Genomic DNA, 25,208 nt, shown 5'->3' on the forward strand with positions numbered 1-25,208 from the left:
CAACCTCATGGTTCCTAGTCGGATTCGTTTCAGCTGCGCCACAAGGAGAATTCCAAATTTTTCTGGAATTTAAATCGTGGTGATAATTACACAACTTTGTGAATACACTAAAACAGTTAATTCTGTACTTTAAAAGGATGTGAGTTATAGCTCAGTTTTTTTAAAATTAGATTAACCTAGGTTTAGATCCTAACTATGCTGCTTGCAAGCTGCATGACCTTGGGCAAGTTAATAAACCTCTCTGTGCCTCATATTCTTCATCTATAAAATGAACATTAAAAGAATCCTTGTTTGGGGTTCCCGTTCTGGCACAGTGGAAACTCCGATTAGACCCCTAGCCCGGGAACCTCCATATGCTGCAAGAGCGGCCCTCAAAAAGAAAAAAGAAAAAAAGAATCCTTGTTTCCAGGAGTTCCCTTCATGGCTCAACAGTTAACAAACCCAACTAGGATCCATGAGGATGCAGGTTCGATGCCTGGCCTCACTCAGTGGGTTAAGGATCTGGCGCTGCCATGAGTTGTGGTGTAGGTCGCAGACATAGCTTGGATCCCACGTTGCTGTAGCTGTGCATAGGCCTGCAGATATAGCTCCAATTCGAACCCCAACCTGGTAACCATGTCCCGTGAGTATGGCCCTAAAAAGCAAAAGCAAAAAAAGAAAAAGAAAAAGAATTCTTGTTTCCTGGGGTCATGAGTATTAATTAAGTGCATGAACTAAAAGTACCTAGCAGGGTACTGGCACAGGATAATAGGTTTGTTTTTTCGTTTTTGTTTTTTGGTTGTGCCCACAGCATGAGGAGGTTCCCAGGCCAGGATCAAACCTGTGCCACAGTTGTCACCCGAGCCATAGCAGTGACAACACTAGATCCTTAACCCACTGCACCACCAGGAAACTCCTCCCTATACTCTTTCTAACACTGGAAGGCTTTTTACTACTGGGATTGTTTACCTAAAAGTACACCATAAACCCTGAATGGTAATATTGTGTTTGTAATGCAGTTGTGTGTAAAAACTGACGTGGTTGACAAGTGTAAGGGAGTGACTACTTATTTATTGTTCTGTACGAATTCTAGCCTGTAGTCATGGTCTCTGTGCCACTGCCACCATGGGGGAGCTGTGCTGTGTTCACCGCTACTCAGATGTCCGCCCAGTTTTCAAGTATTCCACTCACCACCGAGAGCTTTCTGCTCCAATTGTACAGCTCAGGGCACCGCTAAGAAGTGGGGCCAGGCATCCACCAAGCCTGATGGGGGGTGTCAGGCTCAGGGCCACATGGAGACCTCACTCCTGTCTTTTGCCTGCATACCCACCTCCCTCTGCCCATCAGCTCCTCCCCAGACTCCCTACTCTACAAATAGAGGAGATGCTGGTGCCCAGGATACCAGAGCACTTATCGGGCAAAGGGAGAAAATTGAGGGGACTTTTTTCCTTTTAGAGTCTGGGTCCCTGGGGCTGGCTTGGATTTTATTCATTCACTGGACATGTGGGAGGGAAAAATCTCAATTTCCTAACAGAATAACTCATATCAATACACAAAAGAAACTGATTCATGACTCTCGATTCTTTCCCACCCCCATTCTTTCCTATACAGGGAGCATGTTGGGAAAAAGAAGTCTGGTAAGAATGTTTTCTGTTTTCTCCTGTTCATTCAATGTTCAGCATACCCCCTACTGCACGATGTCCCAGACCCCAACCCTCTACTGGGGTTACAGTGATGTGGATGGATGGATGGTTGGATGGATGGATGGATGGATGGATAGACAGACAGGTGGGTGGATGGATCGGTGGATGAATGGATGGCCGGGAGGATGGGTGGATGAATGGATTGACAGATTGGTACCCTTGTTCCCCCAAAAAAGGATTGGAGGTGGTTGCATTCTATACCAAAAAATTACAAAGTCGTTGAGACCTGGCGTCTTTCCCTGAGACTGCCTCGGTAGCGTAGGAGAGACAGACAGCTCCCGAACCCGGCCGTGGGATGTTACATACCTTTGTTCTGCTTTAGACAGAGGAATGCGGTCACTCAGAGCCAAGAGCATTCTTCTTGGGTGTCAGGAAGGGGTCTAAACAAAGGGACCCTGGGTCTTGAAAAGCAAACAGGAGCTTTCCACACGGCAAAGGGCGTGCAGGACTGAGGGGACAGTGTGGGGGCTGCGGGGGGTGGATGGATTGGAGCCCGCTCCGTGCTCCCCTGGGTCAGCCACCATTCTGGGCAGTGACACCTGCTCTTGCAGGCAACTCTCACATCACTTCCGCTCTCACTTTCAGTTCTCTGCCTTCCTAACACCCTTTGCGGTCCCTGTCAAGAATGATTGTGGAAAAAGAAAAGGCAGGAATTCGAGTGCACACAGAGGAATGATTTGGGTTCTCACGGGCCGGGGGGTTGGTAAACTTCTATTCACAGCCTCCTGACTTTGTCCTCCTGCTGCCAAGAACAGCCTGCACCCCCATACCCCATCTGGAGCCAACGTGGTCTTCAGAGCTTTCCAGAATTCTAAATTCTTTCATTTATTCTAAGACTCTGGGAAGTTTGAGGGGGTTGATAAGAATGTGGGGAGAGGAGGCTAAGCAGAGATTCCCCCAAGTGAAAAAGGGTGCCTCCTGTCCTGGGCCTCAGTTTCCTTAACTGTGAAATGGGGGTGAGGATGGTAACCGACCCTGAAGGGTTTACGTTATGTATGAAGCACCTAGAACAGTGCCTGGCGTGCTCTGAGAGATAGCTGTGTGTGCCGTGTTATGCTCCTACTGCTGATAATTCAAGGCACACGGATGTTCCTGTCCAGCATCAGAAGCAGTTCCAAATTCAACCGCTCTGGTCCCTGTACTGTCCCTTGGGTCTAAGGCCTGTGGTCCGCTTTCCAGGCCCCAAGGCCATCCTTGCAAGGAAGCGCAGAGACCCACGGGATCTCTTTGCCTCAAGGGAAGGTGTCTGGAATGATCTTTGGCCTCTCCCCGGCCAGCCTGTTCATAGCTCTCCTCTCTGGCTTTAATAGGTACTGTCCGGAGCCCTGACATCCTGCTAAAGCTACAAATAGCCCTTGAGCCCCGAGGATAATGATACGTTTCTTAGAAAAGAGCAAAGAGAAGAAGGGAGGCAGACAGTCTCGGGCTGGTCCCAGAGTTTCTGGCTTTGAATGTGCAGAGACTTTCCTGGAGGGAGAGAGGGAAGAGAGTTCTGGTTTGTGAAAATAAAAGCCTTCCGTCAGAACAGGCTTGATGAGGGGACTGGTCTGGAAAAGAGAGAAGAAGGTCTCATTTGTGGTGACCACGGTCACATCGGTCACCTGCAATGACGGGGGACGGATGGATGTATTTATAGTTCATTCAACAGGCTAGAAAATAGCATCTTTTTTCATTCAGACTAAGAACTCCTGCTGGAAGGAACCTTACTTTTTTCTCTGACCTTTGAACGTGCGTTTCTGTTGGAACAGGCCTCTTTGATTACATTCAGAAGGGCTTTAAGTTTCACATCCTAAGCCCGAGACATCTGTGCCAGAATTCTGAGTTGAAGAAAGCTTATCTCGCTCTAGAATTTCCCTGTCATGGCCGGCTGGCTCCTGCAGACTTTGGCTGACATGGTCTCAAATTCTGCTCATTCTGCAGGGAAAAAAAAAAAAAAAAAAAAATCCTCCCACCAAAATTGAACAGATCATGTGATTATTTAAGGAGCCTCTTTTCTTTCTGATTTTTCCACCGTTTACTTCTTGACATACTCTCTTGTTTATTGGCTCGTTCAACAAGACTGGCAGTATATTGAATATCTAGAAAAAAGACCTACTTTACCGTTTCTTGTCATTTTAAAAAAAAGTCAAGAACTGCCATCATGAAGGAAAAAAAAAATATCCAAATAGAAAACCTCTCTGGTAGATGAGGCACTTTACCTTTTGAAGATATTTTATAGCACTTCCTTTTTTTGGGGGGGGGGGCTTTTTAGGGCGGCACCTGTGGCACGTGGAGGTTCCCAAGCTAGGGATCTAATCAGAGCTACAGCTGCCAGCCTACACCACAGTCACAGCAACACCAAATCCGAGCCGCATCTGTGACCTACACCATAGCTCATGGCAATGCCAGATCCTTAACCTGCTGAGCGAGCCCAGGGATCGAACCCCCAACCTCATGGTTCCTAGTCGGATTCGTTTCTGCTGCACCACGACGGGAACTCCGATGGCACTTCGTTAATGATAAAATCACCCTTCCACTGTCAGAGCTCCTCCTTTTCTCTTGACCTTTTCCTTCCTCTTATCCCCTGCTGGACCACAGGAGTGACATTTCTTATCTAGAAATACTTTGGTTTCACACTTGTAGCTCCTGGAACTTAGTTACCTTCTAGATTCGGCCATTACTGTGCCTCATAGAGCTTGGTTGCAATATCACAGTCCACCAGTAGGGGGCTTCCGCTAACACCGAAATGGCCTGTAGCCGAGCTTGGGACTTGGTCGATCCCATGTATGGCCTTCTGGCAAGTTGAGTGCTCTGGGCGAAATGAAGGCAGCTTGCCCTGGAAAAACATGCTGAGATGCACCTCCACACACCCTCTTCTGAAGCACTTGAAGAATGGCAGGAAACACACTGTCCGAGAAGAACAGGGAGGAGATGTGAGGCTCAGACCTGGCCTCTGAACGAGTTTGGGAGCAAGGGCCAGCTCTGCACCCTGTGCCAGCGCCTGGTCTGCTCATGCCAGCCCAGAGTCCTCACCCCGCTCCCTGCCTTCCTCGTGACCTGCCTGCATGTCCTGTTCGCAGTGAGTCCCACAGTTTCCTGATCCTGTTACTGCTCATAGTTAATCCCAACTCAGTTGGCAGCGGTTAGGAGACTTGGTGCAGAAGGGAGTAGATGGGTCCATTGATCAGAGTCCTGAAAATTGTATGTGGGCCACCATCAGTTGTTAAAGTGAGGTGGCAACAATTGAACTTTTTTGGATGAAGTAACCTGATTTAACTGGCCCCTGAGTTAACTGAGGTCTCTAATCCTACTTACAGGCAAGGAGTGGTCTTGGGTTGCCTGTGAGATGGACAGGCACCTGCTGGTAACTCAGTGCTGTGTGTTCCCAGGAGGAGGCCTGCAGCCGTGTGGGGCAGGGACATTTCCTAGATGTCTTCATTCATCCTGTGTTCATTCCCTCCACCAATGTCCACTGAGCGTCTGTGCTGGGTGAATAAGACAAACATGGTTATTCATTCAGTCTTTATTAAGCACCTACTGTGTGCCTGGCAGAGCCCCAGGAAATGCAGAGGCACACACTACGCAGGAGGTATCCTCAGTCTGCAGAAAAGACGGGTGTGTCAACAAAATAAAATGTTATAGGTATTGTGAGAGAAGGCATTTGAATGTCTCCCAGAGGTAGGAAGTCTTTTAAAGCTGTTTTAAAATATTCATTCTTTCATTCAAATATTTATTGAGCCTTTGTAAATGCCATTCATGCTCTAGGCCAGGAGCCGGCAATATTTTTTTCTCTGAAGGGCCAGATAGTAAATGTTTCAGGCTTTGTGAACCACATGCAATCTCTGTCACTGATTAAAAAAAAAAAAAAAAAAGGGTTTCCTCTTCCACTCATTCTCCTTCTGATTCTTTACAAATCTTTAAAAATATAAAACACATTCTTAGCTCCCCTTGCCCAAAAGCAGACCATGGTCCTGTGAGCCTTTAAGCAGTGTGAGTACAGCAGTAAACAAGAGACTTGAGTCCTCACCCTCATGGGGCTTATATTCTAGAGTGAAAAAATAGACAACAAGGACACAAGTAAGTATATAGACTCTCTGATGGCTTTTAAAAGGAAAAGCAGGAGTTCCCATCATGGCACAGTGGTTAACGAATCCGACTAGGAACCATGAGGTTGCGGGTTCGGTCCCTGCCCTTGCTCAGTGGGTTAAAGGATCTGGTGTTGCCGTGAGCTGTGGCGTAGGTCGCAGACGTGGCTCGGATCCCGCATTGCTGTGGCTCTGGTGTAAGCTGGTGGCTACAGCTCCGATTCAACCCCTAGCCTGGGAACCTCCATATGCCGCGGGAGCGGCCCAAGAAATAGCTAAAAAGACAAAATAAAGAAATAAATAAAAAAAAAAAATAAATAAATAAATAAATAAATAAAATAAAAGGAAAAGCACTATGGCAGGAAGTAAGAGTGAGGCAGTGCAGGTGGTCAGGGAAGGTCTCTGATAAGATGCCGCTTGAACGGGAAGTGAAGGAAGGGAGGAAGGAAGCTCTGCAGGTATCTCCAGGAGACTGGCCATGGTGAAGGAACAGCAAATGCACAGCGCCCTCAGGTGGGAACATGCTTCACACTATCAAACAATAGCAAGGAGGCCAGAGCATAGTAACTAAAAATAATTGTGGCTTAAGAAATTTAATTTTGTTTCTTCTTGGTTCAAACTCCATAGATGGCCCAGAAGTAATACAGTGTTTGATGGTAGGAGTGACCCAGACTCCTATCGCGTGGCTTTGGCACACATGTCCAGCATTTCTCAAGGTTATCTTAGAGTCCAAGATGGCTGCTGCGGCACCAGCCATCACTTTCACCTTTCAGCCAGCAGGAGCAAGTAAAGGGTGAAATAGGGTAAGCCCCTCCTACAAGGATTCTTACCGAGTAGCTACATAGAACACTTCCACTTACACTACTGGCTAAAACTTAGTCACGTGACCATTCCCATCCACAAAGGAGTCTTATTCCAAGAGGCCTAGCTAGAAATCAGTTGTTTCTATAGGAGGAAGAGAGAATGGGGAGAAGCAGTGGTCTGTGCTACCTTGGAGAGAATGGAGAAGTAATGATCAGAGACAGATTAGGCCTGTAGGCCACTGGGGCTTTTCCTGAGTGAGGCAGAAGCCTTTGCAGGACCTTAACTTTGAAGAGTGTGAGCCATCTTTTAAAAGGTTTCTTCTGGAGTTCCTGTCTTGGCTCAGCTGAAACGAATCCGACTAGGAACCATGAAGTTGTGGGTTTGATCCCTGGCCTCGCTCAGTGGGTTAAGGATCCAGCATTGCCATGAGCTGTGATGAAATTCACAGACATGGCCTTGATCTGGCATGGCTGTGACTGTGGCGTAGGCCGGCGGCTACAGCTCCAGTTAGACCCCTAGCCTGGGAACCTCCATATGCCGTGGGTGCAGCCCTAGAAAATAAAAAAATAAACAAAAGTTTTCTTCTAGCTGCTGTGTTGAGATTATCGGGGTCAAGGCTGGCAGCAGGAGCCAGTTAGGAGGCTAAGGATAGATGGTTCTCTTTTGAATGGAGAGGAGAGGGGGAGACAGCCCAGACAGAGAAAACAGCTATGCAAAGGAACCCTCATGCTTTGCAGTTTTAGAAGTGAGCCAGGGATTAGGTGGCCAAAAGTGAAACCAGTAAGGCAGGCAAAGTCCAGGTCCTGGAGAACCTGAGAGCACTGGGGAGCCATAGCGCGTGCTGAGCAGAGAATGGCGTGATCAGAGTAGCAATTCTGAAGGCGCACTCTGGCTGCAGTATGAAGGAGCGGCAGGATGGAGACCAATCACGAGGGCCCCACCTCCACACCTCTGGCCCCAAGGAGCTGCTCTCAGATGCTGGTGCAGAGGATGTGGCTTAGTGACAATGTGGGCGAAGTGATGCAGTGCTAGCAGGAAGTCCTCCCGTGTCAGACTGGTGGCTCTGCGAGGGGTCGTCCTGACGGCTGCCGCTAGGGGGCAGCAGAGAACCCCCATGCGGGAGTACGGGGAGTACGGCCCTTCCAGCCTGACTGTGAAGTGGTGCTTCTCTCCTCTTTCTCCAGGTGAGGCCCAGGGAAGCACAGTTACCACGTGAGGTTAAAACAGAAGGGCAGATGCATTCCTGAGGCTTTGACGTCTGGGGGGGCTGTATTCTGGGGTAAACCCTGGTCTCTACTTTTGCATTCACAGGGGAATGTGTCCCCAGCTCACAATGACCAGGACAGGCAGCCAAGAGCCTCCGCCAAGCCAAGGTCTGCCTTCACCCGTTCATATGATGGTACCTCACAGGAGCAGTGCCAGGGGGTTAAGGACACAGTCAAGAGATTACTCACTGGGAGGGGGTAGTGGCCAGGCTGCCTTGGGTGGACTGTCCTGCTTGAGGCTGGGAGGAGGTTGGCCCTGCCGCCTGACCTGGGTGGGAGATGACAGCGGAAGAGAGGGCCAGCAGGAGTGAGAGCTGCAAAGAAATGAGACTTAGGGGTGGTGATAGGGGCTCACAGTGGAGGAGAGCAAGCAGACCTCCGACCAGCCTGCCTGCCTTCCATCTTTTTTTCCTCACCCACTGCCACCAGGTGGACCTGGTTCAAATCTGGCTTTGTCACCAGCCAGCTATGGGATCCAAGGTAGGTCAGTTGATATCTCTGAGTCCCTGTTCCCTTTATTTTCTGTTTTGGCTGCCTCAAGACATGGAGCTCCCCGGCCAGGGATCAGATCCGAGCCACAGTTGCGACCTACATTGCAACTGCGGCAACGCCGGATCCTTAACCCACTATGCCAGGCCAGGGATTGAACCTGCATCCCAGAGCCTCAGAGACACCCCACCAATCCCATTGTGCCACAGCAGGAACTCCCTGAGCTCTGTTTTCTTGTCTGTAAAATGAGGATGGTAGCACTTACCCTCCAGGCCAGTTGTGTCGAGATAGTTTATGTACAGTGTGTAGCCTGTGACAGGCATTGACCGGGGCTGCTTCCCTCCCCATCGTCTTCTGAACCTTCGTCTCATATCTTCTGCCTCTTTTTCTCCTCTCTCTCTCTCTGTTCTCATGCTTTCTCCACCCAGGGTACAAGTGGCACCCCGGGGCCCTCTCACTTCCTTCCATTAACCTCAGCCTGGAAGGGCCAATGGCCAGAACGTGGTCACAGAGCCAAGAAGCAGTGACCCTTCACCTGGCGACAGTGCCCTGCTCTGATTTTCCACATCAGAAATTCAGAGCACAGAACCCTTCCTAACAAAGGGTTTTTGTGCTGCTTCTGGATGTCAGAGGCCGGAGTGCAGTGGTGTGCTGGTAAAAACTCACAACCAGCTCTCTGACGGAAAACCCTGCTTTGTAGCATTTGCCAATTTCCACGGTGTCAATACTCCCACCATGGCCATTTTCAATAAGACACCACCCAACAGAGTCGGGCAGAGATGCACAAGATTGGCTCACTATGGGTGTATTTGGGCGCAGAGATGCATAGATGGATATTTCAGTGGTTTATGGAAACAACAGAAGGGAGTACTTGGAATCCAGGCTTTCTGAAAATGAGGGCCTGGTGGCCACACATGCCAGCTTGCCCTCCCGCCACATTCGCCTGCCTTTTTCTTCCCCCCAGGCTTTTTGTCTTTTTAGGGCGCACCCGCAGCATATGGAGGTTCCCAGGCTAGGGGTCTAATCAGAGCCACAGCTGCCAGCCTACACCACAATCACAGCAACACCAGATCCGAACCACATCTGTGACCTACACCACAGTCCACGGCAACGCCAGATCCTTAACCCACTGAGTGAGGCCAGGGATCGAACCTGCAACCTCATGGTTCCTAGTCGGATTCATTTCCACCGCACCACAACGGGAACTCCTCAGCCTGCTTTTGTTTTAAAAAGTGCTGACCCTTCTCTTTGGAGTGTCTTGAACTCAGATGTTCCTTTGCATCCCCCGTGTGCTATGATAGCTTTTCATTCATTTAGCAGATGTGTCTCAGTGCTTAACCAGGGCCATACAGCACTGTGTCCTGTGGTAATGGCCTCTCAGGGAGCACCTCAGCTCTGCTGTCCCTGCCCTGATCCAAAGCCACCATCCTCTCTTGTCTGCACACGCCACCACCTCCATCTGGTCAGCTTTTTTTTTTCTTTTTCTTTTTCTTGCCAGGCTCTAATCCAATTTCCACATGGCAGCCAGATTTCTCTTTTTAAAGATGTACATCTTTACTTGTCATTTCCCTTTTAAAGCCTTTTAGTGGCTTAAAGCCTTTCAGAGTTTAAAAACAATCCAAACGTCTTGCCGTGGCTCAGAGAGCCCTGCCTGCTCCGACCCTTGTCTGCCAGTGTGACCTCACCCAGGACTGCTCTCTCCTCACTCCTTGACTTGAGCCACCTCCTCCCAGTTCCTAGAAGGCTCAGGGTCCTTCCCCATCCCACAGTCTGCCTGCAGGTCTCTGTGCCCATTCTCCCGAGGCCTCCTTGTCTCAGGGGCCTCTGCTTTATGTCACCTCCTTTGCGGGGGGGGGCCACAGGGGGGTTGTCCTCCATTTAACATAGGAGCTTGTTTCCTCCTCACCCTTTGGCTGGCATCCTGGTGGTTTCCAGCAAAGCATCGATCGAAAACTAATAGTCTCCTGTATACTTAGTGATCATATATATTTGCACATGGGTCTGTCTCCCCCCCCAGACTGAGTTACTTGAGGCTGGGAGTCGTGTCTGTTTCATTCACTTTAGTACCTCCAGCATCTAATAGAATGTTTGGAACATCGCTGGTGACTTTGTGAATGAATAGATGCGTGATGATGGGCGATTGATGGATAGATAGATGGATGGATGATGAATGGATGTTTAGTTGGTGGGGTGATGATGGGTGATAATGGCCAGTGGATGAATGGATGGAGAGATGAATGAACTTCCCCGCTGGGCTGTCGGCTTCTTCAGGGCAAGTACCACATCCTCATCAGCTCTGAACCCACAGTGCCTGCCAGGACCGGCACTTGGTCAGGTTTGGTGACTGAGTGAACAAATGAGTGAAAGGATAAATGGTTGAGGTGGCCACGACTTCTTGCTCTATTTGAAATGTCCTCCTCCTGGCCCCCCCCACCCCCAGCTCCTGTGCCTTCCCTCATGAGTGGTGGCCAGATGTGACATCTGGTAGCGTTTTGTATCCCCAGGGGGCGACCTGACTTCAGTGGACCCCATGGTCCTGGAGCAGTATGTGGTGGTGGCGGACTACCAGAAGCAGGAGAGCTCGGAGATCAGCCTCAGCGTGGGGCAGGTGGTAGACATCATTGAGAAGAACGAGTCAGGTAGGGCCCTGGATCCCTCCCTCCACCCTCCACTGTCACCAAGCCTGGGACAGGAAACACTTGGGAATGCAGAAACTGCAGCAGCCAGCCCAGGCGGGTCCGTTTCCATGGCTCCAGCTGATGGCCCGCTAGAGAGCTGGCCCTGTTTGATCACAGTGCTCGAGGGCCCCACTTGGTCACGGCTCAGCAGCATCCTGTTGGGTCAGATGTTCCCGACGCGTTCTGAGGTTCATGTTTTATGAACATTCCTTCCTGTTTCAAAGCACCTGCACCTGGAGGCATGGAGCCTAGCCCTCCACTGCAAGTTTGCCATGTGGATGGGCCTTTGGCTGCCATGGAAATCTTTTTTTTTTTTTTTTTTTTGTCTTTTTAGGGCCCCACTCGCAGCATATGGAGGTTCCCAGGCTAGGGGTCAAATCGGAGCTGTAAACGCCGGCCTACGCCAAGGCCACAGCAACACAGGATCCGAGCCGCTTCTGCAACCTACACCACAGCTCACGGCAACGCCGGGTTGTTAACCCACTGAGCAAGGGCAGGGACCGAACCTGCAACCTCATGGTTCCTAGTCGGATTCGTTAACCACTGCGCCACGACGGGAACTCCCCTGCCATGGAAATCTTCATGAAGGCCCTGTCCGCTGGGGGTTCTGGTGGGATGGACCTACTGTCCCAGCCCACTAGCTGTCGCAGGGACCACTGGCACAAACAGGCAGACCTCAGAGACATGGCGGGTTGGGTTCCAGACCACTGCAGTAAAGAAAGTCACACCCACTTTTTGGTTTCCCAGTGGAAACAAAAGTTATATGTACACTCTGCTGTAGGCTTTCAAGTGTGCAATACCCTCATGTCTAAAAAAAAACCATGTACATACCTTAATTAAAAAAATACCGGTGTTCCTGTCGTGGTGCAGCGGAAACGAATCCAACTAGGAACCATGAGGTTGCGGGTTCAATCCCTGGCCTTGCTCAGGGTTAAGGATCCAGCGTTGCCGTGAGCTGTGGTGTAGGTCACAGACGCAGCTTGGATTCCACATTGCTGTGGTGTAGGCCAGCAGCTGCAACTCCAGTTAGACCCCTAGTTTAGGAACCTCCATATGCCATGGGTGCGGCTCTAAAAAGACCAAAAAAAAAAAACAACAAAAAACCCCACAAACTTTATTGCTGAAGAATGCTAGCAGCCTTCAGCAAGTAATAATCTTTTTGTAATAGTAACATCAAAAATCCCCGTAACAGAAGTTTCCTATAGTGGCTCAGTGGGTTAAGAACCCAACGAGTATCCATGAGGATGCGGGTTCCATCCTGGCTTCGCTCAGTGGGTTAAGGATCTGGCGTTGCCGTGGCTCTGGCGTAGGCCTCAGCTGCAGCTCCAATTCAACCCCTAGCCCAGGAACTTCCATATATTACAGGCGCAGTCATAAAAAGGAAAAAAAAAAAAAATCACTGTAACAGATAGAAAAATAATGAAAAGATTTGGAATATTGGGACAACGTGCGACAGAGACACAAAGTGAGCAGAGGCTGTAGGGAAAATGGCACCAATAGACTTACTCGATGCAGCGCTGCCGCAAACCTTGTGATGTGCAATAAAGCGAGGTCTGCCTGTCCACTGGCCGGGACAGAATGTGACATGTTTGTGACACTTAGCCTGGTTCCATCTGAACGCCACATCTCACAGGCATCTAGGTTGCTTCATCAAGGCTGGTGCCTCAAGGATTAAAGGAGGCAATACCCAGAGCGGGCCTGAACCTGTGCTTGGCCCACAGGGAATGCTCAAAAGTGTGAGTTTTCTTCCCTTTTGCCTCTTGAGCCAAAATAGGGCATTGGCACCACCGAAGACAGAGCAAGGAACAGGGCATGAGCAGACCCTCTCCAGGAAAAAGTGGCACAAACCCACTGACTTTGTTGTGGCTAAAATGTGACCCTAGCTAGTAATATTAGTGGGCCAATCTCTGTGATACCCCCATGGCTAGTTAAGGTCCAGCAAATTGGGGAAAGACTGTTTCCAGCAACTCTGAATCATGTTCCCGGTAGTCATGAGATCAGCATTAGCCAACCAACCCCCCCCCCCCACCGATTACTCAATGTAGCCATTGTCATCCTGCTTCACAGCTGAAAACACCGAGACTCCAAGTGACTCGGTCACTCCCCCAAGATCTCGTGACAGGTTACCCAGCTGGAATTCCAGACCGATTCCAGCTGGCCCTCAGGCCGTGTGACGTTCTGTTTCCTAGAAATGAGGACAGGCGGATTGTGGGTGTGGCTGGGATGCTCTATGGGGACTAAGAAGGGCTCCCCCACTCCCCACCCACACCCCCTCACCCCTCCCGCCCCTGCATGTTTGAGTGACACCAGGAAAAGCACAGTTGCTTGGGAGAAGCCAGGATGGGTGTGGGGACAAGTCTGGCGTGTCCAGAAGCAGCAGGGAAAAAAGCGCAGATGCTGGCATCTTCAACGGGCCAACGCACTGGCAACATTTATGTGTATTTTTTCCTATTCTGTCTTTTGTGTTCATATTATCAAGTAAAGAAATTAGGCGTGCATGGGTATTTGTGAGTGTGAATGTGTGCGTGTGTTCGTGTGTATTCTGCAGGTAATACTAGATAACACTACAAGTGGCCCCAGTAGCCAAGACATTTCTAGAGCAAGGGAACAGGCAACATTTATTTTTGATGACATTTTACTTACCCAGGTAATATCTGAACACATTCTTACAACTTTAATGATAAAGTTAAAATCTATTTTCATCCTTAGCCTGCGTTCCAAACCCAGATCGCCCTTCGATCGGTTTGGAGTGAATGCTTCTTGACAGTTGTAACACACACAGCTGTTTAAGTGTCTGTATAGATATGTGTGTACAGAGATTTATATGTACGTACACAGTGTGTACATATGCGTGTGTACATATATGTATGCACGTGTGTACACACATAATCATACATACACATCGTGTTTCATGCTTGTATGTATCATATTGTAGTTTTTTTAAACCCCATTGGTCTATCATGCTATACATTTTTTTTTTTTGGTCTTTTTTTAGGGTGGCCCCCATGGCACATGGAGGTTCCCAGGCTAGGGGTCGAATCAGAGTTGTAGCTGCCGGCCTACGCCAGAGCTACAGCAATGCCAGATCTGAGCCATGTCTTCGACCTACACCACAGCAACGCCAGATCCTTAACCCACTGGGCAAGGCCAGGGATCGAACCTGTGTCTTCATGGATGCTGGTCAGATTCATTTCGGCTGTGCCACGACGGCAACTCCTTTTTTTTTTTGTTTTTGTTTTTGTTTTTGTCATGCTATATATTTTTATCTGCAGCATGACTTTTTAAGTCAACATTTAGCTCTTCTTAATCTTTTAACATCTGCATTCTCTTTGACCGGAATCAGCCATGTTTTCCTCGAGTAAGAACAGTACCTCTTTGGACACGTGGGTGAGTGTTTCTTTAGGTTGGACACCAGCGGTGGGCCTGCCGCACTGTAGGCTACAGGTACTTTCAACTTTAAGATACTGCCAAGTTACCTGCTTCTGTGGCCGTACCAATTTATTTTCCCTCCAGCAATGCAGGCATTAGTACCCATAGTAAAGAGCTGAGACCGTGAAGCCAGGAGGCCTGGGTCCGAATGCCGGCTCTGCCACTGTCTTGGTGACCTTGGTCAAGTCACTGCCCCTCTCTGAGCTTGGCTTCCCCATCTGTAAAATGGAGCAGTGATGGAACGCAGCTCACAGGCTGCTGTGAGGACCTGGCCCGTCGGTCGTAGGTGTGAGGCACTGAGACAGTCTGATGCGTCTCCATGGTCATTGCTGTTGATACGGCTTCAGGTACCTACAAAGACGAGTCCTTAGGATGCTTACGACATATTTTTTCCCAAGGTTTTTTTTCCTTTAAATGGCCACACTCAAGGCATATGGAATTATGCCTCAGCTGCGGCAACGCCAAATCCTTAACCCACTGCACTAGGCTGGGGATCGAACCTGCACATCCACCGTGACCTGCGTCGCTGCAGCCAGATTCTTAACCCACTGTGCCACAGCAGGAACTCTACACCATATTTTCTGAATTGTGATTTTCCACAAATTTTTCAGTCCACTCATTCACACACATACAGTTCCCAGCCACCAAAACATGTCTTTTACTTTTTTGGCCACACCAGCGGCGTGTGGAAGTTCTCAGGCCAGGGATGAAACCTGAGCCACAGCAGTAACAAGGCCAGATCCTTAACCTATGAAGCTACCAGGGAACTCCACCAAAACATGTATTTTAAAAGGAGTAGCCACGTTGCTGTGGCTCTGGTGTAGGCTGGTGGCTACAGCTCCGATGGGACCCCTAGCCTGGGAACCTCCATATGCCACGGGAGTGGCTCAAGAAAAGTCAAAAAGACCAAAAAAAAAAAAAAAAAAAAAAAAAGGGGGGGGAGCAGCCAGTCGGGTAAAGCAGAAGTTGGCCTCCTCTTCAGGGAGCTCAAAAGCCAAGGCCTCCCAGCAAGACCAGGAGGCTCGCTCAGAGTCTGCCCCTTCCTTCTCTTCTCTTTTGGGGTCTCTAGGACCTGGAGGTTTGCAGTCTTGGGGAGCAGATGCTGTTTTTCTTTTTTAAATTTTTTTCATTTTAAATTATTATTATTATTAAATGTAGGTGATTTACATGTTTCGTCAAGTTCTGTTGTATAGCAGAGTGACCCAATCACACACATGTCCCTGTGCTGTACAGCAGGGTCCCATTGCCCGTCCATTCCAAATACAACAGTTGGTATCCAAAAAGCCCTCAAAATACCCTTCCATCCCACTCCCTCCCCTTTCCCCCTTGGAACCCCAAGTCTGCTTTTCTTGGCTATGATCTGTTTCTATTTTTTTGTTGTTATTTTTAGATAGGTCATCTGTTCCGTATTTTATTTTATTTATTTATTTTTTGTCTTTTGTCCTTTTAGGGCCACACCTGCAGCACATGGAGGCTCCCAGGCTAGGGGTCTAATTGGAGCTGTCGCTGCCAGGCTGTGCCACAGCCACAGCAACGCTAGATCCAAGCCACATCTGTGACCTACACCGCAGCTCAAAGCAACGCTGGGTCCTTAACCTCCTGATCAAGGCCAGGGATCAAACCCACAACCTCATAGTTCCTAGTCGGATTCATTTCCACTGTGCCACAACAAGAACTCCTGTTCTATATTTTAGATTCCACAAATAAGTGATATCATGGTATTTGTCTTTTTCTTTCTGGCTTACTTCACTTAGTATGAGAGTCTCTAGATCTATCCATGTTGCCTCAAATGGGGTTCATCTGTCCTTTTTATGGCTGAGTAGTATTCCATTGTATATATGTACCATTTCTTCTTCTTTTTTTTTTTACTTTCTAGGGCTGTACCCATGGCTTATGGAAGTTCCCAGGCTAGGGGTCAAATCGGAGCTATAGCCATCAGCCTACACCACAGCTCACAACACCAGATCCTTAACCACTGATTGAGGCCAGGGATCAAACCCACATCCTCATGGATCCTAGTCGGGTTCATTAACCACTGAGCCATAAGGGAACTCCCATGTACCACATCTTCTGAATCCATTCATCTGTTGATGGACATTTAGGTTGTTTCCATGTGTTGGCTATTACGAATAGTGCTGCTCTGAACATATGGGTGCATGTGTCTTTTTCAATGAAAGCTTTGTCTGGATATATGCCCAGCAGTGCAAGTGCTGGATCATATGGTAGCTCTACCTTTACTTTCCTGAGCTACCTCCATACTGTTTTCCATGGTGGTCGTATCAATTCACATTCCCACCAACAGCAGAGGACCGTACCTTTTTCTCCACACCCTCTCCAGCATTTGTTATTTGTTGACTTGTTAATGATTTTTTAACTTGTTATTATAGTTGATTTACAGTGTTCTGTCAATTTCTGCTGTATAGCCAAGTGACTCAGTTAGACATATATACACATTCTTTTTCTCATCTTCTTCCATCATGGTCTATCGCAAGTGATTGGATATGGTTCCCTGTGCTGTACAGCAGGACCTCATTGCTATTTATCCATTTCTGCTGGGCACAGCCTGTCGGGCCCTGTGTTCATCTCCTATGGCTGCTGTAACAAATCACCACAAACTTAGGGTCTTAAAACCACACAAATGTATCATCATATGGTTCTAGAAGTTAAAAGCCCAAAATGGGTCCCACTGGGCCAAAATGAGGGCCCTGGCAAGGCTGTGTTCCCTTCTGCAGGTTCAGGAGGGGATCTGCTGCTTTGTCTTTTCCATTGTCTAGAGGCTGCCCCATCCCGTGGCTCGGGGCCCCTTCCTGCATCTTCCAAGCCGGCAGCGTTGCCCCTCTCTGAGCCTTTTTTCCTTAGCCATATATCCCCCACAGTCTTCTTCTGCCTCCCTTGTGATTACGTAGGGTCCACTCAGATAAGCCAGGATAACTTCCTGTCTGGAGCTTAGCTGATGAGCAACCTTAATCCCATCTGCAGCCCTAAGTCTAACGCTTTGCCCTGCAAGTCATTATTCTGCCCACCTCAGGCTCCAGAAGAGCCCTTTCCCTAGAGAGGGAGGGCCACTCCCCCCACCCCACCCCCGAATAAGAAAGAGGGCCTGAGTCTGCGTGAGCGGCCTCTCAAGCAGTTCCCTCTGCAGCCAGATGTGCTTTGGCATGAACAGATGCAAAATCAGTGTCTTAGATAAGTTACCAGGCCAGCGCTGTCAGTATCAGAGGGACCTGGGTACAAATCGCAGCTCCGCCATAAGCTGCGTGAACGTGCCCAAGTCCTGCCTCTTCGAGCCTCCGTTTCCTCATCCGTGCAGTGGGGATGATAACGTGAAGGTAAGATCATGCAAGTGAAATGAGGAGCGCCTTGCACACCTTAGCGAAGGTGGCTGCGTTCTTTCCTCTCGTCCCTTAGGACAGTCTTTCTCCCCACCCTGCCCCAGACTCCCCTCTCGAGCCCCATTCCAGGCTCAAGAGCAGGTTTCCTGTCGACTGTCGCTAGCAGTTAGCAATCAGCTAAATGGGTAGTTGTGCTCCACTAATAAAATAGTCACTTCTTAGTCCTACCCTGAGCATTGACTGAATATATCATATTCTGCCGCCCAGGCCTCACCCCTGACCCCACTAAACATCAGTCTGCACTCTCGTTTTCCCAGGTTGGTGGTTTGTCAGCACCGCTGAAGAGCAAGGCTGGGTGCCCGCAACCTGCCTCGAAGGGCAGGATGGTGGGCAGGATGAGTTTGCCCTCCAGCCTGAGGAAGGTAGGAAGGAGCTGGGACCTGCGGCTTGCTGGGGGGCGGGGGGAACTGTGCCCACTGGTGCCCCCTATGGGGGGCCCCTCACCTACTCCCTTCCTAGCACCTGCTGCCTCTGAGTCTCATCCGCTCACTGGCTCAGGCTCTGGAGCCTCTGGAGGTGAAGCCAGGCCCTGGGGTTGGGGCAGAGCAAGCCTGCCCTTTCTTAGGGCCTTGAGGCGCCACCTCAGGGGAGCCTGGCTGGAACTGGGGCCCTGAAACCTCCATGGAACTTCAGGGGGGCCCAGCCTGATCGCTGTCAGTACCCCCCTATTCTGCCCTTGAATTATTCTAATGGCCACGGGGCCGGGGTTGCTTCTGGCTCCTTTGTAAGACACCTGAAGCTATTGGTAAAAGTCTCTGCTTTTTCTGCCTTCTCTGTTGGTTTAATGGCCTGACTGGGTGTCAAGATTAGATGTGACCCTGTCCACTCGCTCGCACACACTCCCGTTTCCCAGAGAACTTTCCCTGCAGGTATCCTAAAGAGTGGTTCCTGCCGTGTCAGAAATCCTAAGGCCCAACCCAACGTTCCACCCCCAAGAAGCCTTCCTCAGTCTCCAGCATGAGGTCATCTGAGCTAAGAAACAGGAGCGTTTCAGAGTCAGATCTGAATTCGTCCTCACCGCTGAATTTGAAGCGGTACCACTTACTGGCTCAATGGTCTTGGGCCAGCAACTTAATCTTTTATGCCTCAGCCACCTCCTCCTCTCGAAATGGAAGTGACAGTATCTACGTCATGGGATTTCTTTTTAAAATTAAATGAGATCCCACATGCAGAGCCCTTGGCATAGAACTTAAAACAATTAAGTAACTGGGAACAGTTATTATCATAGAGCGATAATTTACCTAGGGTTGACCATTTGGGGCTTTTTAGTTGACTTTCTGTAAAAAGCACAAAGCCACTTAAGTATGTATTTATCTAGGAGTTCCCGTTGTGGCTCAGCGGTTAACGAACCCGACTAGGAATCCTGAGGTTGCAGGTTCGATCCCTGGCCTCGCTCAGTGGGTTAATAAGGATCCTGCATTGCTATGACCTGTGGTGTAGGTCACAGACGCAGCTTGGATCCTGCGTTGCTGTGGCTGTGGTGTAGGCTGGCAGCCACAGCTCCGATTCGACCCCTAGCCTGGGAACTTCCATGTGCCCTGCGTGCGGCCCTAAAAAGACCAAAAAAAAAAAAAAAAAGTTTTTTTTAAAAAAAGTATATATTTGTCTGAAAAGGGGGTGAGGAGAAGGGGGCAGGTATGTCTATGCTCAAAGTTTAGCAAAAAAAAAAAAAAAAAAAAGTATATGTGGTTTTACATTTAGTTCATTGTGGCCAGCACCGTGGAGTAAAATGGCTTTGGTTTTGCTCTGCGTTTATGGGGCGCACTGAACACAGGGGGTGGAGCTGACAAACGGAGCTGCAAGACTCAGCTTCGATGAAAGGGTGGTGGCGTCTGGCGTCACACGGGGCATGTCTCTGTAAGGGACCGATGATTGTCATCATCTTATAGATGAGAAAACAGAAAGGTAGAGACCCTTGGACAAGGTCACACGGCTAAGAGATGGGAGAGAAACCACGGTTTCCTAAGTTTGTCCATTTTCGTCCCCTGCCCTGAGGGCATCTCTTCGTGCCTCTTTGTCCTCTTGCTGGGAAGAACATTGTGTCTAGTGGGTGGCTCTGCACTCAGGTGGGAGGTTAATCCTGAGGACTTGGGTCCTTCTGAGACACCTGGGGCTTGGCATAGACTCAGAAATAATTGCTCCTACGTGGGAGCACGTGCTTGGTGTCCCCTTGGCCTGGAGACACTGCAAGTGCTTTCTTCTCACCTCTGCCTTCTGCCCTTCGCCTCCACACGCTGCACGTCCAGTCTCGTGGAGGTACTGGTCTCTGCCCCGGCCCATGGGCCGCCGCCGGACTCTGGGGGACTTGTATGCCATCAGCTGGCGTCAAGGTGCCTACCTTGGAGTTTTCGTCCCCATTGGGTATTCGGAGCCCGGTCCCTGCATCTGCATGTGCCTCGCTGCTCTGGGACCGCCAGTGCCTGTTGCATGTGAGAAATGGTCTTGTCTGTACCCTGTGTGTGTTGGCATGTGGGTTTGGGAGGAGGGAACCTGGGGTGTTTCTCTGCCTGGGGCCCTAAAATTTCCCAGGTTAAAAAATGATGCCTGGGAGTTCCCACTGTGGCACATGGAATCGGCAGCATCTCTGCAGTGCTATCCCTAGTCCGCCACAGTGAGTTAAAGGATCCGGCCCAGGAACTCCATATGCCTGTGGGTGGGCCCCCCAAAAAAAAGATATCTGGGGCCTCTATAATGCTCAGCCAGTGACCTTTTACCTTCAACAGGTCATTTGAGTTGCAAAGGAAAAGAAACCCACATCAGACCAGCTTAAGCAAAAGGGAAGTGTATTGCCTCATGGTGCTGAAAAGCCCAGGGTAGGGCCAGCTTCAAGCATGGCTGGATCCAGGAGCTTGAAATTGTCTGTCAACTGAAGAAAAATGCACAACCTAAAAGTTGCATGTTAAATTTTATTCAGGGACCTTACTAAGGACTCTAGCCCATGAGAGAGCCTCTCAGATAGTTCTGAGAAACTGCTCCTAAGAGGTAAGGGAGGAACCAGGATATATAGGAATTTTTTGCTGGCGGTGGGAGTGGGGGGGTGTGGCAGAACATGTAGTCCAGCATTTAAAAAAAAAAAACCTGCTAGTCACAAAAACCAGACATCTTAAGGTAATGGTTTTAGTGCCTTTTCTGAATGGGAAGATGCAAGAATTTGCTCATTGAAACTATTCCTTAGATATGCATCTTAACTCTGCAGGTTAATTTAACAGAATGCTTCCTGTTTTTATCCATTCTGAATTCCCCTCAGGGTGCACCATTGCTAAGGCAGCAACATTTGTTTACTGAATGGCAGGCAACACTCTTGGTTTACTGGAATGGCAGGCCACATTCCCGTTCCCCGTGTCATTGGCGTCTGGGACTCACCCTTGCTACCCCTCTGCTCCCTTCTCTCCCTTGCTGGACCCACATTCTCATGGTGACAGTAGTTCCAGGCACCCTTCAGGGACTCCCACCAAAGAAAGTGCACCTCCTTCAATACAATCCCATGATTGGTTCCGACTGATCCATTTGGGTCATACCCCATCCCTGGACTCATCACGGCGGCCACTTTGGCCAGGCTAGGGTTTCGTACCTCCTCCATCCCTTTGGGCAGTGGTGAGGTCAGCCTCACCCAAACCACACGGATGGAGGCTGCAGTGTCGCCCACCATGCAGTCTACGAGGTCTCCCACCTTAAATGTTTTTCTTTTATAAAGCTCCTACTTCATGCTTTTTATTTTTTGATTTTTTTTTCTTTTCTTTTTTTTTTTTTTAGGGTCTTACGTGCAGCATATGGAGGTTCCCAGGCGAACCTCCATATGCTGCAGCTGCTGGCCTACACCACAGCCACAGCAACGTGGGTTCCGAGCCACGTCTGCGACCCACACCACAGCTCATGGAAACGCGGGCTCCTTAACCCACTGAGCGGGGTCAGGGATCGAACCCGCATCCTCTTGGATACTAGTCGGGTTCATGACAGCTGAGCCATATCAGGAACTCCTTCGTCTTAAATTTGGTTAGGGATCGCCAGAGAGGTGATCCCCCAGTGTGATTCCACCAAAAACTGCTGGCCCCAGGAGTCCAGGGCCTGGGGTACTTCTTAAGTCTGGGACCCAGTCAGTGCCCCTTCTCACCTGGCCAAACAGTACTTCTGTGCATCCACGGGGCTGAACTACCCCCTGCCCCGCTCACAGCAGCCACAGCCCAGCCTGCCTCTGTGAGCGAGGAGAACAGCTGAGGCGGCTGTGCACAGATATGTGCAACTTGAGTCAGCTCAGCCCCCGCAGAGCAGGTCAGGGGCTAGATCAATCAGTAAACAAACGCCCCGTGTGTTTCCCGCCTCCCTTTGCACTGCCTGGCCTGGCCAGAGGCAGCCCGTGGTGTTTTCCCAGAGAGAAAGAGTCAGCTGACACACACGCCAACCATCCGCATCAGCTCGCAGCTGGCCTGGTCACTCCCTGGGGGCTGGAATGTAACCGAAACAGGAAAGCCCACTCCTCTCCTCCATGGCTCCCCTGGGACGCTCATCCGTTATCTGTCTCAGCAGTCACTGCCCACAGTGCTAGGCGTGGCAGCTATTGTCGTGGTCTCTGGAGGGCCTCCCCAAGTGTGACACTGAGCAACCCTCGCAGCAGAGCCCTGGCCCTCCAGCTTGGGAGGGTGGCGGTGGGGGGCGGGGGGGACCAGAGGGACACAGCTGGAGGCAGCCCATTGGACTGGAGCCATAAGGATGGTCCCTGGGCTTTGGGAGAGGGAGCCGGGAACCGCAGAGAGCAGGCTGGAAGGCACCCCAATCACACTAATGAAGACAGAAGCAGGCAGTCCTTTCCTGATAGATACCTGAATTGTTACATTGTACACCTGAAACCAATGCAGTGTCATGTGTCAATTTTATCTCAATTTTTAAAATAAATAAATTTTTCAAAATTAAACTGAGGAATTCCCGCTGTGGCGTAGACCGGCAGCTGCAGCTCCGAGGCAATCCCTACCTAGCCTGGGAACTTCCATGTGCCACAAGTGCGGCCCTGATGCAAATAATAATAATAATAATAAATTTTAAAATAAAACAAAATAGGTGCTTCAGGCATGGCTGGATCCAAGGGCTTGAAAATAGTGTAAGATAGAGATCGCCTCCTAGCTACGTAATGAAAATTGCTTGCTCTCTCCTCCTGGGTAGTGATTCAGCCCAAAACCATGTGCCGCCAAATCCAGCTTGTCTGTGACTCCTCCACCAACGAGAACTGCAGAGGAGCCAGGGAGAGTTTCTCTCTCTCTCTCTGTTTCACACACACACACACACACACACACACACCAGCATGCGCGAGCGGACTCCCACAAGGCCTTGGGGATTTGTTCAATTACTAAATAGTGCCTCTTTGGCTGCATACTTACCCCCAGGACCATGGCCAGTGCCGGAGATAGAGGAATGAACAAGACAGACAAATCCCTGCCTTCCTGCAGCTCATATTCTAGCAGGGGAAACAGACATGAACATAATAGCTAAGTAAATTACCTGGTTTATTAGGAGGTAATACCTGGTAAGGGGGGAATACACCTGGGTAAGGGGCAGGGTGCCATGCCTCTGAGTATCGCCTAAGGCAAAGTCAAGAAGGGTGACCTTGAGGCACAGATTGAAGAAGGTGAGTGCCGTGTATGATACCGAGGGATTTCAGAGGTGTTGGGACCTACCCTGTATCCTGTGTCCTGTGGCCGCTTGCACAGGCTCATCCAGAGCTAAGTGAGGTTATGGCGGGGGAGGGGGGCATGGTGCACAGACGCCTCTGGAGGAAGTCTTTCACTGCTAGGGCATCTCTCGGATCACAGCCTTGGCCATCAGCACTCTGGGACTTAACAGTGACTCACCCCAGCATCTCTTTGTCCCCACAGAGGAAAAGTACACAGTCATCTACCCATACACAGCGCGTGACCAAGATGAAATGAACCTGGAAAGAGGAGCTGTGGTGGAAGTCATCCAGAAAAACCTGGAAGGCTGGTGGAAGATCAGGTACCCTCTGCAGCTGGGTGGGTTTCAGGTCATGTGGGCTCCAGCTGCTCAGAGGTCTATAAAGTGATTGCAGAAGAAGTGAGGTTTCAGCTTGAGCCATAAAAGGATGCTTCTCCTCTGTGCTATTTGGCTTCCTTCCCTACCCATATCCTTTAAAAATCCGTAATAAGCAAAACTGAACAGAAAGCAGTAACCCCATTGAGCAAGACTGATCTCCAGATGTGTCTCATAACCAGTAACTGGAGGCTGGCGCTGCCCTGTGTGAGTGATTTCCCACTCCAGCCCTCCTCTGGGAGCAACCGGATGTGTAACACCACACAGACGGGAGCCTGTCCTAAAGCCCATCATTTGCTGTCATTGCTCGGAGTCCAGAGGAGACTGGCATTTCAAACACTTTGTCACAGCTCTTTCACCCATGCGGTGAAATCAAAACCTCATAGGTAGGTAGGGTGGCCAACTCATCCTGCTTGGCCTGGGACTTTCCCAGTTTGGTAATGAAAATCCTGGGTCACTCCCTGGGTTACCCTGGTGAAAATCCTGGGTTAGCCTGGTGGCCAAGCTGTGACCGCAGGAAATTAGGGCAAGAGAGGAAGCCTGAGGCCCCTGCCACCTGGTGTCTGTGCATGTAAGGCAGGACATCAGGGCCACTGCGGCTGAGTGTATAGTGCTTCATTCATTCAGCAAACCTACACCAAAACCTATTCTGATTTGGGGGAGTCAATGGTGAGAAAGACACAGTAGTTCACCCCACAGGTGCAGAAGACAGACTCGGGCACAGGCACAGGGCCGGGCAGCGAGTGGTATGTTGGAAGAATGCACAGGGGACTTTGGAGTACAGAAGAGGGCTCCTTGGCCTGGCAGTCAGGAAGACTTCCTAAAGGAGGGGACCTCAGAACGGAGGCTTGCAGTAAGGACAGGGATAGCTCACACAGCTCAAATATTGTTGTCTTGCTGCATAACAAATTATCCCCAAATTTAGTGGCTCTGTAATTCAGGTGGCTCAATTGGGCTCAGGATCCCTCATGAAGTAGCAGCAGGACATCAGCAAGGGCACCGGTCATCAGAAGGTCTGACTGAAGCAGAAAGTGACAGAGCCAAGCTTTGAACCTGTGCCTTTCTGACCCCAAAGCCCACTCAGCACTTGGATGTGAGGCCTCCCTGCTTCCAGTGCCACTAAACAATGAACTGTCTCATAAGTGACGCCTGGATTGTGTGCAGCCTGACGTTTTCCAATTAGCACAATTGATTTATAGTCCTTCTTAGAGGATATTTTAAGATTGACAGACACCAAACTACAGATTTGTCTCTATACATTTGCTTCCAGTTATAAAAGATCCTTTTTTTTCTTATTATTGAAACACAGTGCTATTTAGTTCTTAAAGCGATTCTTTTTTCTTTTTAAATTTCTTTTTTCTTCCTTTTT

General features: G+C 49.6%; 1 protein-coding gene across 1 annotated transcript in view; it reads left to right on the forward strand.

The window, feature by feature from the left end:
- Window positions 1–25,208, forward strand: part of SH3PXD2B (SH3 and PX domains 2B) — a 125,605-nt gene that overhangs the window by 79,579 nt on the left and 20,818 nt on the right. The window contains 4 exon segments of the mRNA XM_021077089.1: window positions 1,591–1,616; window positions 10,809–10,943; window positions 18,061–18,165; window positions 23,668–23,785. Coding sequence (XP_020932748.1) covers window positions 1,591–1,616; window positions 10,809–10,943; window positions 18,061–18,165; window positions 23,668–23,785 — 384 coding nt within the window.

Source organism: Sus scrofa, chromosome 16, assembly GCF_000003025.6.
Source record: "Sus scrofa isolate TJ Tabasco breed Duroc chromosome 16, Sscrofa11.1, whole genome shotgun sequence".
Taxonomy (NCBI): domain Eukaryota; kingdom Metazoa; phylum Chordata; class Mammalia; order Artiodactyla; family Suidae; genus Sus; species Sus scrofa.